The 14,441-nt window shown below is 39.6% G+C and overlaps 1 protein-coding gene across 2 annotated transcripts in view; it reads left to right on the top strand.

Moving 5' to 3' along the window:
- The first annotated feature begins 9,612 nt into the window (after positions 1 to 9,612).
- Positions 9,613 to 14,441, top strand: part of LOC106857638 (uncharacterized) — a 28,151-nt gene continuing 23,322 nt past the window's right edge. For both annotated transcript variants that reach the window (XM_088155893.1, XM_088155892.1), the window contains exons 1-3: positions 9,613 to 9,767; positions 12,408 to 12,505; positions 13,180 to 13,280. Coding sequence is in view for 1 of the 2 variants with exons in the window: in XM_088155892.1 (XP_088012018.1) it covers positions 13,206 to 13,280 (75 nt within the window). In the remaining variant the exon portion in view is untranslated. The remainder of the gene's footprint in view (positions 9,768 to 12,407; positions 12,506 to 13,179; positions 13,281 to 14,441) is intronic.

The following is a 14,441-nucleotide window of genomic DNA, read 5'->3' as shown; positions in this document are numbered from 1 at the left end:
GCCCAGGCCAGGCCTGGTGGGCCACAGGTGTGGGCTCCTGGTGCTCTTCTGGGTTTTCATTCTAGAGAAGGTTCGAACAATTTCAAGAAAAAGGAGGAAAAACACAGTCCAGGGAACTTCTTTGTTTTAATTAGTTAGAAAAAAAATTAACTAAAAAGCAAAAGAGAGGTCCCTCCCGCTGTCCACTGCAGACAACAAAGTCTGTGAGCAGCAATGCAGGGGAGCCAGTGCAGTCTCTGGTAACCCATTCTGCACTTCTCCTCCCCCCTTCACTCTTGGAACCGGTCTTAAAGCTGCAGAATTCAATATTCAACACCAACCAAACAGACAATTTAAAAATACAGGCATCATATAGTTACCCCAAGACAAAAGTGTAGGGGAATAGTGTTTCTTTAGGTATGGTGTAGTGAAATGACAGTCAAAGTTCTAACATCCTTATTCCTGTTAAGTGGTGTCTTCCTTGATGAATGATGCCAGTGGAATCAGATTTCAGTATGTAGTTACATTACAGACTCACTGCCAGGAAGTTGATCTTGATTTTTGATATTAACAGATTAGTTTGTCAGTAATTAGTACTGACTTCTTATGCTCCAGTCAGCTTAGCATAAACGTAGATATAACTGCAGTATTTCTTCATCTGTGAGAAGAATCTGTGTCTTGATATTTCAAATGATGGCTTGTTTTTGTTTTTTTTTAACATATGAAAAGAGCATGTATCATCTAAAGCCATCTGTCAGAAGACTAGGAGTAACATTCTGGGGAAGGATTTGGTTTACTGGAATATCTTTATTGAGTGGGTCATCATTCATGCTAATTAACCCATTCAAGCTGTCTGGTCTTTAATTGATATTTTGCCTGTGTAAGGATTTGTGGTTCATGCCTTTGGATGCAAACATTAGGTTTATATTAAAATGTGGACAGCCATCTCTTCCAGTTTTATCAGTGTTTTGTATCTGATTGTCAGAGAAATTAGTCCATAGTCAACAGTGAGATTCTAATTCTGACCTCTTTTTATATGCAAGACAATGAAAAGATATAGCAGAAAACATAATTTTGACTTTGACATTGACTTGCTGTGTGACCTCAGGAAAGAAATGAAATAATTTTTCTGTTGCTGTAAAAGAACACCTTTCTCAGCCCATCGGATCATTTTTGTTAAACACACAGAGGTGCAAGTGTGTGCAAAATTATTTTCTCAAAGAAATGTAAAGGCTTCGTATCAGTGTGTCATTTTAGAATTAGGATCACTGGCACAAAGAGCTGCAGTTTGTATGGCTCCAGTGTCCAGCACTGCAGCCACAGGAGATGTGCAACAGCACAAGAACAATAGCAAAAAATGATCTTGCCTTTTATAATCTAAACCCCAAGACAAAAGGCAAGAGGAAATAAGGAGAGACAATGCAGTAATGAAGACAGATGTCAAGCTAAAGTCATGCTATTTTTCATCAAAAGTCAATGAAAATTCATACATTTAAAGGGACTAATAATAGCTCTTTTTAGATGAGAGTTTTCAAATAGGAGGCAGTGAAGAAGTATTTCTTTGTAATATCAATATATTGCCAATGATGGCTGGAACCAAGGCCTTGCCGAACAAAGGGCCAACATCTTGTAAAGTACTGGAAGTGCTGGGCGTGGGAAGAGACCATGAAAGGCAAGGGGCATTCAGAGAAGTCATGAGCTTAGGGTGATGCAGAAGGTGAATTTGTCAGGCTGTTCAGGAGGAGACCAGCAGGGGTTTGTGGTCTGGGTAGAATTGTCCAGGCAAGAGTCAGGGTGGTCCTGACCCATCGTGGTGGTGTTTCTCTGGGGAAGTGCTCAGCTGGAAGGGTCTGCTCAAAGCAGCACTGGAGGTTGTAGAGAGGAAGGCTGGCTCAGACTCCTTAATAAAGAAATATTATCCAGAGGAGGGTAATGTGTTTTGTCCTGGTTTAGGACAAATTTGGGAGGAAACGTCTGAATTAGGTCCCTGCAGGGAAAAAAAAAGAAAAAAAGATTCCAAGCAGTCCCTTCCCCAGTCGGCTCGGGGGGAAAAAGAGAACGAAAAAAATTGGAGAGAAGTGGAAAAAAAAAAAGAAAACTGTTTATTCAACAAGCAACACACCTCCCAGCACAAAATGAACAGTATCAAACAGCAAAACCCCTCGCCGTTCCCAAGAGATGGCAGATTTAGAAGAGTTATTTCTGTGGCTGCCCGGCTCACTCAGTCTGTTCTCAGTCCCTCCGGTGCTGGGGAATGCCGTGGCCCAGGCCAGGCCCGGTGGGCCACAGGTGTGAGCTCCCGGTGCTATTCAGGGTTTTCAGTCCAGAGCAGGTTCAAACAGTTCCAGGAAAACAGAAAAAGGAAAAAAAAAACAATCCAGGGGGCTTCTCTGCCTCAGCTAGCCAAAGAACTAACTAAGAGCAAAGGAGAGCTCTCTCTCACTGTCCACCACAGACAACAAAGTCCGAGTGCAGGAATGTGGGGGAGCCAGTGCAGTCTCTGATAACAAACTCTGCACTTCTTCTTCCCCCCCTTCACTCCTGGAACCAGTCTTAAAGTTGCAGAATTTAATATTCGACACCAACAGAACAGACGATTTGGGGATATAGGCATCATACAGTCACCCCAAGACATGTGTTTAAGGTACGTGGCACATGTATGGGCAGTAGCAGGGTGGAACACCAGATCAGGGCTCAGAAGAAGTTACATTACTTTGATGGACTGCAAAGGAAAGGAAAATGCACCTGACAGAAGATGGTACACGAGCTGGTAGCTTGTTGTTCCATGCACAACCCCATTTCTTTCAGAAGAAGCCACTGCTTCCCAAAGTTTTCTGCACATCACAGGAATTATGTCATGAATGCTTCCCACACAGTGCCTGTTTCCTTCAGGGGTAGGTCCTGTAAGTCCTCTTCAGAGTGAATAGTGCTGTATTTCAAGGGTAGCTGTACAAGAAAAACATTTCCAGTGCAAAATTATTCAAGAGACAGTATGGGCAGGAGGATGTTGTTCTTAACATGGTTTGGTCTCAGCCCTGTCACAATACTTTCCATTAATGAAAACAGAGACATCTGTACAGAGTTTAAATGAGTTCAGCATGTTTAAAGCAACTTTTGAAGTTCCTCCTATATGTAAGTTTTGTCTATCTGTTTTTCAGAATTTTTTTTGGCAGGGGAAGGGTTGGATGTTCTTGGTGAATTTAAAGGATTTCCAGAGCAAGTAGAAAAATAACATTGTCACCTGGCAAGTTACTTGTGTTTGTCCGGTGTAGATGTTTTGATTTTATCTTGCAGACGTTTTTCTAAAGTACAGGAGAAAAATAGTAAAGGTGGAGATAACTTTGACTTGAGATTTTTTTTTCCCTATCCCCCACTGCTATTTGGAGCACAATTCTCTTTTGTCATAGGGCTTAGGAAAAGTGATTTAAAGTGATTTAAATAAATGATGGCTATGTTACATTACTTGTCCCGCTCTTCATGTGGCCCATAGAGAAGCTTCATAATTGGTTGATTTGGATGAGAGCTGAACTAAAGAGCAGCAAAAGATTTCAATCACAGGGCTCTGCCAAAAGGAGCCCCCAAAGTGAGTGTTTTGTGTGAAATCATGCCTTGCAGTTTGAGCCCAGAGTGACAATGATTGTAACACAATGCTGCTGCTCTGAGACAAAGAGGCCATGTTTTTTTGGAAGCTGCTGTCAGGAATCAGCAAATAACATCTAACATAGCGTTGAGAGCAGACATAATGGGAATAAGATGGAGTATGCCAACAGGCCAAGTGCATCTTCCACTTCCTTTGCTTCTTTGCTCCACTGCTTCCTCCTGTGTGCTTTTGAGCATGTGTGGCTGAGTTTTAGTTTCCTCTAAAGTGTTTACAAAATTTTGGACCACGTTGCTCTGCCAATACACACATCTCATGATCACTGGAACCTAAGCACAAATAATGGCTATATGTGTTTATGGGAAGCATCTCTTTGGCGATATATAAACCCTCTTCAAAGGGTTCAAGAGCACTTGATACACCAAGAAATGTCCCTGACAGGTTGTGAGCTGTGGCTTTTTGTCCCAAAAGCAGCAGGGCTGAAATTACGTACTGGTAATACCTAATTTCAGAAATAATTCTCCTTAAACGCATGCATTCAGCCATTTTTACTTAATCTTAAAGTCTTCACCTGTACTATTAAAATAGACCTGGGATTAATACAAAGAGATGTTTCAGTAAGGAATACATTATTTTTATGATTTTAAATATATTAATTAATATATTAAATATATTAATTTTAAAAAAGAAAGAGAGGAGGGTGGAAAAAAGTGGAGAGGGATATGATTTTTGTCTCAAGCTTATACTGTATGGACTCTATTTAATTATATGTTATTTGCCTTTTCTGCTGAGAACTAACTGTTAACTCCCAACATCCACCCTGGGAAAGATGCCTAGGGCTGAGAGGTGCCATCTGTGTATGGGCCTGACATAGTTTTTTATGTTTCACCTGAAATCTCTTGTGTAAACGAAGCATATCAGGATTTATATTCAAGGTGCTATTTCATCTTCTCAAAGTGAGCTTTTCAGAAACTTTAGTTTGGATTCTGCCCAGCTTTAACTGCTTTTATTTGGCAAATTTTCGTCTGGTTGGGGGGAAAACAAAGGTAGCATATTTAGCCAAAAGATTTTTGTCGACAGTTCATGCTGCTAGCTCCCTGTGGAAATAATCTCTAAGCATACAGTACCTACCTATTCAGCACCTATACTTGCTATCTACCTGAAAAAACCCAAGATACTTGCAAGTGAAAGGGCCTAATTTAGCAGACAATGAGAGCTACAGTTTGGCAGCCTTCCTCTGAGGAATAATAAAGGAATAATAATAAATCTCCAAAGTATCTGGCATGCTGGCATTTGTCTTTACCATGCCTCCTTGCCTTGTGCAGACTGTCTTTTCGTGCCCTTTCCATGCTAATTTAAGGGAGGACTGGTAAGTGGATATATGGTCCCTGCCAGCTTCCCAGCTTCAGAAACTCTCACTCAATGGCAGTAAGTGAAGTCAGCAGGCCAAAGAGAATCTTGCTTTTCAAGAGGACAGTTCCTGGAGGAAACTCTCATGTGATCTTTTGCAGTAAGAGCAGGTCTTGTAAAAGATACTGCAGAGTCCTTGAGGACTTTGTTGCAATATTCCTGTGCTTTTGGGTCTTCGCTGCAGCATGATCCATGCTATCCAGCCACCCATTCCATCTGAAACTGTGTGGCATTAGTGGTGCAAATCCACATATTTGCTGGGTGGTAAAGTTCTGTGTTTCCTCCCATGTTTGCAATTACCTTATTTCACTCCATGCTTGTAATTACAATCCAAGAGGTTGTTTGATGCTTAGAAAACAATGTGCTGTGTGACAGCTCCCAACCTCTCCAGGTTTCCACCAGAAAATGTTTAAGTGGAAAAAAAAAATCAAAAAATACAATTTAACTCCAAAATTTACTCCAGTTTATAGTTTTAATATAGTTTGAAGGGTGCTCTCTGTTATTTAAGATCAGATCATGCATTATTGCATTTATGTTTAGTAGGAATGATAAAGAGTTGCATTCTGTGAAATTATAGCAGTACTTAAAAGGACTGTGATGCTGTAGCTTTCAAAACTGGTAATTCCATCATTTAGGGGAAAATAAAGCCTGGTCTCCTCCAGACTTGTACATTATCACTTGATTCCCTGGAATTCCACATTTCAAGACTTCTTCCTCTCTCTTAAGTGACCAATAAATTTACATATTATTGGGCATGAGTCCAGAACACACAGACAAACACTGTGATTACATATACCCAGTTTTCTTAGGAGCCTCTAATTAAAGTGAGACTGGAAAATAAAAATGATCTAATCTAATAACTAAAGAAAAATGGTAATTGATTACTGATTTCTTTTTCTTAGCAACGCAACTTGAAAAAAGTAGCAACATATCTGTCTCCATCCATCTGTTCCAGCACACTCAGCCTCTGATTTGGTCATTCTTCAGACACAGTCTAAACAAGTTGTTTTTCCCCACATCACAAGCTTAGCCCATCTTCAACACGTTTAGACTCTCCAGATGTGTTTCTGTTTCACAGTGAGGTTTGAAAGCAAAGCAGCACAAGTGAGGAGAGTCAGATCTGGTTAAGCTGCATCAAGAAGGGCTCTCATAATCTCTGTGATCATGGAGGCTGTGAAAGTTTAGGGCACTTCGGTTTAGGGCGCTACTGGGTTATCGTTTAGCAAACTCTCATGCTGGCCGTGCAGATCTCACACATTTTCTGTCAGCCAGAGTCTCAGCCCTGCCAGCTTGGTCTGTCCTGAACTGCCCATGACAGTGACAGTCAGTGCTGCCTTTGGAGTGACGTGTTTTGAGGATTTGGGAAAAGATCAGTCGGGGTCCATTTGCTGTGGCTGTGCATCTTCAGCCAGCCTAGGGTCTGTGTGATAATGCTCCTAATACAGGTTGTTTTCTATTTGCTTTATAAGTGAGATTTCATGTGACAGACTAATTTACTGATTTCCAAAGGGAAAATGCCTTCTGCTCTACATCCATTAATTCTCTAATGTAATCAATAAAAGCAATCAGTTGTGGGTTTTGTGTTGTTTTTTTGTTTTGGTTTTTTTTTTTTCCATGAGACATAACACAGGATTAATCATCATTGACAAGATTAGGTCAGATTCAAATTTTGCTCTGCCTGACATCAGTCATGAGAGATGTTTTTATAAGCAAATTGTGTCCCTAGTAGAGGAGGTGAGCCTCAGGAGTGAAAAGTGTTATAGAAAAGACTCTGTAGGAAGTGAAAAACCAAACAATTCTTCACTGAAAAATGTTTAGAAAAAGTCTTATCTCACGTGGAGCTGTAATTTCCAGTTGCAGTCACCAAGTCTGTGTGGGGTGTTCTGGAGAGAGTGAAGGCAAGGACACCTGCAAGGTGTATTTGATTTTGCTGACCAAAAAATATTTGTTTGCAGCCTTGAGCAACCTTCGCTTGTTTTATGGTGTCCATCAAACCTTCCCCTGCTCCCCTAATTCCACCTGTACTTATTTACCTTTTATTACAACAAATCTGAGGGAGATGTGTGCCCTCAGTTTTGCGTGTGGCTCTGGTCTGGGTGGGTGGAGAGATTAATTTTTATGCATGTTGCATGTCTTAATTTTCACCTCATAAAGAAGAAGAATTTTTTTTCCATTTTTTAGTTATCTGCTCTTTTTCTGATTGTGATCCTGAGCCCTACATTAAAAAAACAAAACAACAACAAAAAAACCCAACAAACCAAATAAAAACTGTCAATACAGTTGGTGATGGCAGGAAAGTGCCTAAAACTCTCAAATATTGGGTATTAATTGCTAACTGCCTGTGTTTGTATAGTTCACATACAGGATTTTTCATCAGTTTACTGGTGAGACAAATGAAATTCCTGTAGTTGCTGAAGTTTAAATGTATTTTAGGGGAGTAATTAGGCCTGTAATTTATGGGAGCCTATTTTGTACAGCTGTTACAACATTTTAAAATGAGCCTGTTAGTAATTATAATAACCCTTGGGGTGATCAGGTTTATTTTTTAATATGACTGTTACTGATTATCTAATTTTTATATAATAAATATATAACAAGTTAAATTTCCTTAATTAGTTTCTAGAGATTTAGGGAAGTACTCTACAGTTGTTTCGTGCAGCTGCACTGCTTTCCTGTTAAACTTTTTAAATCATAGTCCTGGATTAAAGCTGAGAGAAGCAGAGAAGTCTGACCTGAACAGACACTGGACCTGCCTTAAAGTTCCTGCCTGAAAATAGGAATAAAGATACAGCTTTTTCAACAAGAGATTTTGCCTCAAATGCTGTAGAAGAAGCCAACAGGCAATAAGATTTTATTGTTGTGTTGTGGAAGGAAGTCCTGGTGATGAAACACCAAGGATTAGCTTAAATTTGTTGGGTTTTTTTCTGTCTCATGTATATACTCATTTGCACAGGGAAGGCATTCCTCAAAATGTGTGATTTCAATACTTGAACTACACGTTCCATGTAGGTGTAGATAATGAAAATACCCTTGTGTTATTGGGTGAGATAATTTGAGTAATATATGATATGAAAAGTGACTCTGAACAGTTTTTCTTGGTGCACACCATAGGCAGCTAGAATTAAATGAGTCATCTACATCTTTTATTGCTAATATCAACACTTCAGCAATGCTAATCATCTGTATTAATTTTCTGTTTTTATTTTCCTAATAATTAAGTAAAAGATCTGGAATGCAACCAAGTTTTACTCTAGGGGGGTTCATACAAATTTATTTTTTTGATTGTAAATTTTGGTAAATATATACTGCAAAAGGAAAGTTGCTGAAGTTCGGAATAAAAGAAAAAAAAGGAAATACCATTTACAGTCAGCTTAATCAGAGTGAGTATTTTCAATGAAATCACCACTTCACTGCAGTTATTAGCTGAAAATACAGCTGCTCTTTGAATAGTTGCACGTTGACTATTTGCTGCATGCAGAGAAATAGCTATAGACCATGAAATATCTTTCAGCAGCCTGATTTTTCAAGAATAATTTAGCAAAATGGGATCATCTCTGTATCCTCAGATACCTTAAATATAATAGTTTCTTGTTGTGAGATTTTTTATGTTGATTTCTGTAGTAAGGGTGAAGTAAGACTACTTCATCTCTTTTTCTTCCATGGCCCTGTGATGTTTTTACTCATAAAATAAAGTGATTGATGTCATTTGTTTTATTCTCTTCCATAATATTTAAAGTATGATATTGCTATTTCTAGACTAACTTACTTTGTTAAAAATGTTTGTATTAAATCAAACATATTTATTAGAAATTATTTTCTCATTCTGGTACAGATCAGATTCAAGGATCTCATTTTTTTGTTATCTCTGCAGCCATATAATGTTAGAATTGGTGTTTAAGTGAGGAAATAAGGTCAAATGTTCACTGAAATAGAAATATAGCTTAAGTCATTACAAATAGATTACATGTTATTACCATTCATTCAGGCATTTGTGGATTAATGGTCAATTGGATTAGGAGTGTTTCAGCATGAAAATTAAAATAATTTGCTTAGTCAAAGTTAGGATAATCTTCTTAGACTTTCATGTTACTACAACAGCTTTTTTTAATGAACGTTTATTCTGTTTGGACACTCTACAGCCAGCTGAGGAGGGGGAATTAAATGTTGGGGATTCAGGTTTAAAGAGCAGTGACAGTGCAGGGTGACATGTGAGGCTGTGTTGGCCATGGGGAGCATGGGGAGGCACAAACCCTTCCTGAAAATGAGGGACGTGCAGGGCTCCTGGTGCTGTGTCACAGCTGAGCCTCTCCACTCTTGAGGCCTTGAGCAAGTGCCAGCCTTTATTCCAAACCTCAGCTCTGGCTCTCAGAGTGGGCAGAGGCTGGCTGAGCACACCCAGCCTGGGTGGCTGCAGCTGGAGGGGACAGCAGGACCCCTGAGGTGCAGTTTGTCCACCAGCTGACCTCATGTGAAACTGCTCCATTTGGGTTCTTCTTCCAAAATGGGCAGGGTGTTGCTGCTGCTGGGCAAGCAGTGTGTGTTCCCTGAAGTGCCTCTTTCTTTAGGCTGACTCCAGATGGGTCAACATTATTAGCTACTTTATATTCTGTATGGTATTATTAAAGTATTAATTTTCTTCTTCTCACAGTCATCTCTTTGGAAAGATGATTCTTCATTTCAACTCCTTTTCTGGCTTCCCTGTCATACTCCTGTACCACTGGATGGGTTCAACTCTGTCTTTGAATCTGGAAGATCCCAATGTGTGTAGCCACTGGGAAAGGTAATACTTTCCTTTTGGAAAAACAAGTGACATAAATTCCAATGTAATAGTTTTGCTTTGCTTTACTTGGCGTACTTCAAACTATTGAAGGCTTTTAGCTGAGTTTAAAAACAAGGGAAAAAAATCACTTTACTGCATGGGCAGGTGAGTTAATGGATAAGTAAAGAGATCATTTAACAGTGGGCTGAAATGCATCTTTGCATTGGGGGTTGGATGCAAAAAACCGCTGCAGTGCTACTAGCAATCATACACAACCACCTGGTTACAAGAGGTGAGTAAAAATAGCTCTCTCCAATTTAGGTGAAAAGAAGTTTTACATATGCAAAATATAATTAACCATATTGGAATTTGGTCAGATTTGATTCTCTCCTATTCAGCACTCACAGGATCTGAATTAATATTTTCTGCTATATTATTTTGATGAGGTTCAAATATTTGTAACATGCAAAATGAAATTCGTCATCAATGTAGTCGATCTGTTTGTTCATCCAATTTCATGGGAATTGCAGAATGCCACAATGGGCTGGAGAGGTTGAGCCTCAAACATCTGCTGAACTTCTTTACTTGTGTAAAGGTTATGGTTGTGGAAACAAAACTTCTAGTCTCATTATAACTGTTATGCCTGCAATTCATCAGCTGGTCTGTGAGAAAATCTTAATTTTCATTGTTCACTTGAGGACATCAGGATTTCCTGCGTTTAATGTAAAAGTGTATTTTATGCTGAATCATGGGGAGTGCTGCTGAGCCACTGTACATTTATTTGTGATTGTTAAGGCTGAACCTTTACAAAGAAAATGGAAACTTGTATTTACTTTTTTATAAAGTCTCTCTATTAACAAAAAACCAAATACAACACTTAAGGACTTTGCTTGGGAATTTGCCTGAGTTTCATGTGAAGCATTTAGCACCTCTGCCTCAGCTGCTGTATACAGTTTATACAACAATGTGTATATGAAGTAGTCACCATATTAAATACCTGTTCATAGTAGTCAGGCATTTATCTACAATATTACTGGATACTGTCCAATATTGTGTGTGCTTTGTTTTTTGTAGGTAAAAGTGCTTTGGAGGGAAGCTACAACCTTCCAAGAAAGGAAAATGGGAAAGAAACCCCAAATACAATTATTTACACTGCATAATATAACTTAAAACAGCTAATCAAAATCTGCAGGAGGAAAAATATACCGAAAAATGCATCTAGCAAGCATGCCCACTTTGTTGCTTTTTTCCTTCTTGTCCTGTGTCTCAGGAACGGGGCAGAGCTCCAAATAAACTTAGTGAAACATTTGTGCTGCTGCCCAAAGCAGGTGATGAAGGGACAGAAGTATGAAAGGGCAAAGCCCCAGACAAAAGCTCTTGTCTGCCACTATCAGTGTTGTATGCTTTAAAGGAAAAATAAGTTTCAATCAGTACTAAAATGATCTTTACAAATGAACTGCAAGAAGGGGTAGAGCGTGCCCTGCCTCAGAGTAAGAGCACAGAGCTTCAGGCAAGCGCCAGCATCCCACTGATATTTTGTTGGGCTGGGACAGCTGGGTGGATTAGGGCTGCTTGCCTTCATGCAGGAAAACAGGGAGTAGGGTGTGTGCATTTAGGGGTGAGTGGCTCTGGATGTGCTTCCCCTGGTAGATGGTGACAGCAGGATGAGGCCACTGTGGCTGTCACCCAGCAGTGGGGGCTCAGGGGTCAGAGGGTGTGAGTGGAAGTGAGGGGGAGCTGGGCAGTCCTGGGAATCAGTCCTGCAGCAGGAGCTTGCCACGCATTCCTCTACTTTCAAGCTCCCTTGTGCAATCCATGGCTGGCTGCCAGCACAAGCAGCCTCTCAAAGAGTTTTCTAGGATGATTCAATATTTTCCCCTTGTGCGACAGGGCTCTGCTCCTCTTGCCCTACTGACAGCTTTGGAAGCTCTCAGTGTGGATTTGTTTCTAGGACACTGTACAATTGTGTAATTTGGCAAAAAATAATGGTAGGATTTAGTATAGTATTTCTGGGGATGTGGTGTGGGTGGTTCTCAGTTAAAAATTATCCAGTAAGCAAAAGAAAGTATGTTCTTCAGTATTCGTTACTTTCTGATTGCTGAATGGATTGTTTGGTGGTATGTCTGTAATACAATTTTTCTGTAATTACTACTCAGGTGTATTTCTGTGTTAACACTCACTTAGTCTAAATGCACTGGATGTCTTGCTATAGGCCCAGATACAGTTTTTACAAGAAATTTCTCAGAAAGTTCTATTTTCCTATTTTGAGTGGTAGCAGAAGAAACCTCATTTTCTGGATCCTTAACTAGTTGTCCAGTTACCCAGTTGCATTAATAAAAGTTTCCACAGGAGAACACATACACGTTTTGCTGCCTATTTGAGATACAGGTGTTCTGGTTTTTAAAAATTTAGACTAACATTTCTTATCTTTAAATGTTGAGTAGTGAAATGTCATCAAATATGTTACACAGTAAAAACATGATGAGTCTCTGCATGCTTCTTTTTATTTGCAAGTTTTCTGTCTCACTTTTTTAGACATGAGTATTTTGATATATATTTATTCCATTCTGTAACAGGACTCTATAAAAGACGTAATTAAATGAGACTGTACTAAAAGGACTTGCCTGATGATCTCCCTTTTTTCTCTCTCTCTCTCCCCAGTTAGTCATAGTGCAAGAGTCATATCCACATCCTTTTGATCAGATCTACTACACCAGTTGTACTGACATCCTGAACTGGTTCAAGTGCACACGACACAGGTGATGCATAAATCCTAATATTGTCAATTTGCTGATATTGTTAAGATTCTTGATTCACAATCAAGCATGATATGTAGGATTTTTTAGGTGTAATCCAGCTTATCTAACTTTGATCAACTGGAAGATGCCTGTCTAAACACTGTCACGTACATTTTATTAGCAGGTTGGGGTGAACCATCCCACGGAGTGCTAACAGAAAACAAACATGGGGAAAACTAAATTCTCCAGACCTTAGAAGGTGTGTTTGTTCAGAGATATCACAGGGACCCCTTGCTGCTTGCAATGTTGTGTTCTGAGGCAAGTAAGTGTGTGCTTGTGGAAAGAAAAGTAAAAAGATTTGTTAAAGAAACTTCCTGTGCAAGCAGAAAGCAAGCAAGAGTTGAATGATTAAAAACTGGTGACATCTGTAAAGAGCATTTTCCTCAGAGGAATATGCCCATAAGTATGAACCATCACAAGTGAAAAAGTCCCCATTCTTTTCCCGCTTTCTGATCACCCATGAACCTAAGGCATGCCAGGAATCCCCTTGGACTCTTGAATTTGGCAGCAGATAAATCAAGACCACTTGAAGCATTTTTTCCTTGTTTCTATGACACCTGAATGGTTTTTAAAAATTTATGTCCTCTCTTGTGTGTGAACCAAGGTATGTGACAAACACTCCTTCCTCTCTTTAGGATCAGTTACCGTACTGCCTACAGACATGGTGAGAAAACGATGTACAGGCGCAAATCGCAGTGCTGCCCTGGATTCTATGAGAGCAGGGAAATGTGTGTCCGTAAGTTCAGCTTTTCTTTTCTTTCTTGGCTTGGAAATTCCATGCAGCCATCACTGTGCTGGTGTGACTCCCCTCTGATGGTGACTGGTGGAGGCTGAGCTGCAGGAACTCAAGTTACTCATCAGTGATGCATGTGCAGCTCTCACTGAAGCCAGTTGGAGTTCTGTAGATGCAGATGACAGGATCATGGAATTTCAGATGTCTAAATGGCCAGCCTTAATGTGGGTCTGACTAAGGATCACGTGGAAAATGTACAGTGCAAGCATCAGTGCGTTTTCCTACACACTAAATAAACACAAGGTTTAAAACCCTGAGGGAAGTGGAAGACTTTGCTGCTTGGGACAGACCCCAGCAGATCCTCATGCTGAACCTCTCTTGGAGATACAGAGCTCTGTAACAGCTGTTTGGAGGTCTCAGCACCTTCTTTGGATGGCACACAACCCTGTCTCCTCATTTAACCCAAAATTGGGGAAATTTGTGTCTGGGGAGTCTGGCAGCAACCTTGGCTCAGTTCTTTCTCTTGTGTGGCCTTGTACAGACCTAGGAAGTTCTTAAAATGGTATTTGTTAAGAACTTGTTTTACATCCTGGAATTTGAAAAATAGGCTTTGTTTCAAAACATTTTCTGAATGTGCAAAAGCAAGGTCAAAATATTTTTAAAAGAATTTGTACATCTGATATCAGACTGGCAATGATATTAGCCTTTTTGTTTGTAATATGTGTATATTAGACTTACAAGAACCAATTTCTGACTATATTTGGTTATTATACAGCATGTATGAATAACGATATTTAATATTTTTATCAGGTAGAATGCTTTTTGAAGTGTGTTATAGTTGGACTCATCATGTGATGACAAGTGTGATGGTGATTCTCTTAGGTGTCTACAGCTTTTACATAGCTATAGCATATGTAGTAAATTCATTGTGTTAACACAATATTCAGAGCCTGAAAAATTCAAATACAATTGGACATACTACTTTTTCCTGTTATAAAATATGCCTGCCTGATAGTGATACTCAGGACATATCGTTCTGACTTCTGAAGTGATTGTGAATGCCTCAGTCTTTAAGTGAAAAATACAGGTACTTGGAATACCTTGGAAGAAAGAGAGAGACCTACAGCCTTCATGATCTCCAGCTGGAGCATTTCAATCACTGCA

The sequence above is a fragment of the Sturnus vulgaris genome, chromosome Z, assembly GCF_052056855.1.
Source record: "Sturnus vulgaris isolate bStuVul1 chromosome Z, bStuVul1.hap1, whole genome shotgun sequence".
Lineage (NCBI taxonomy): Eukaryota > Metazoa > Chordata > Aves > Passeriformes > Sturnidae > Sturnus > Sturnus vulgaris.
Note: the sequence above shows the minus strand (reverse complement) of the source record. Positions and strands in the feature narration are given on the sequence as shown.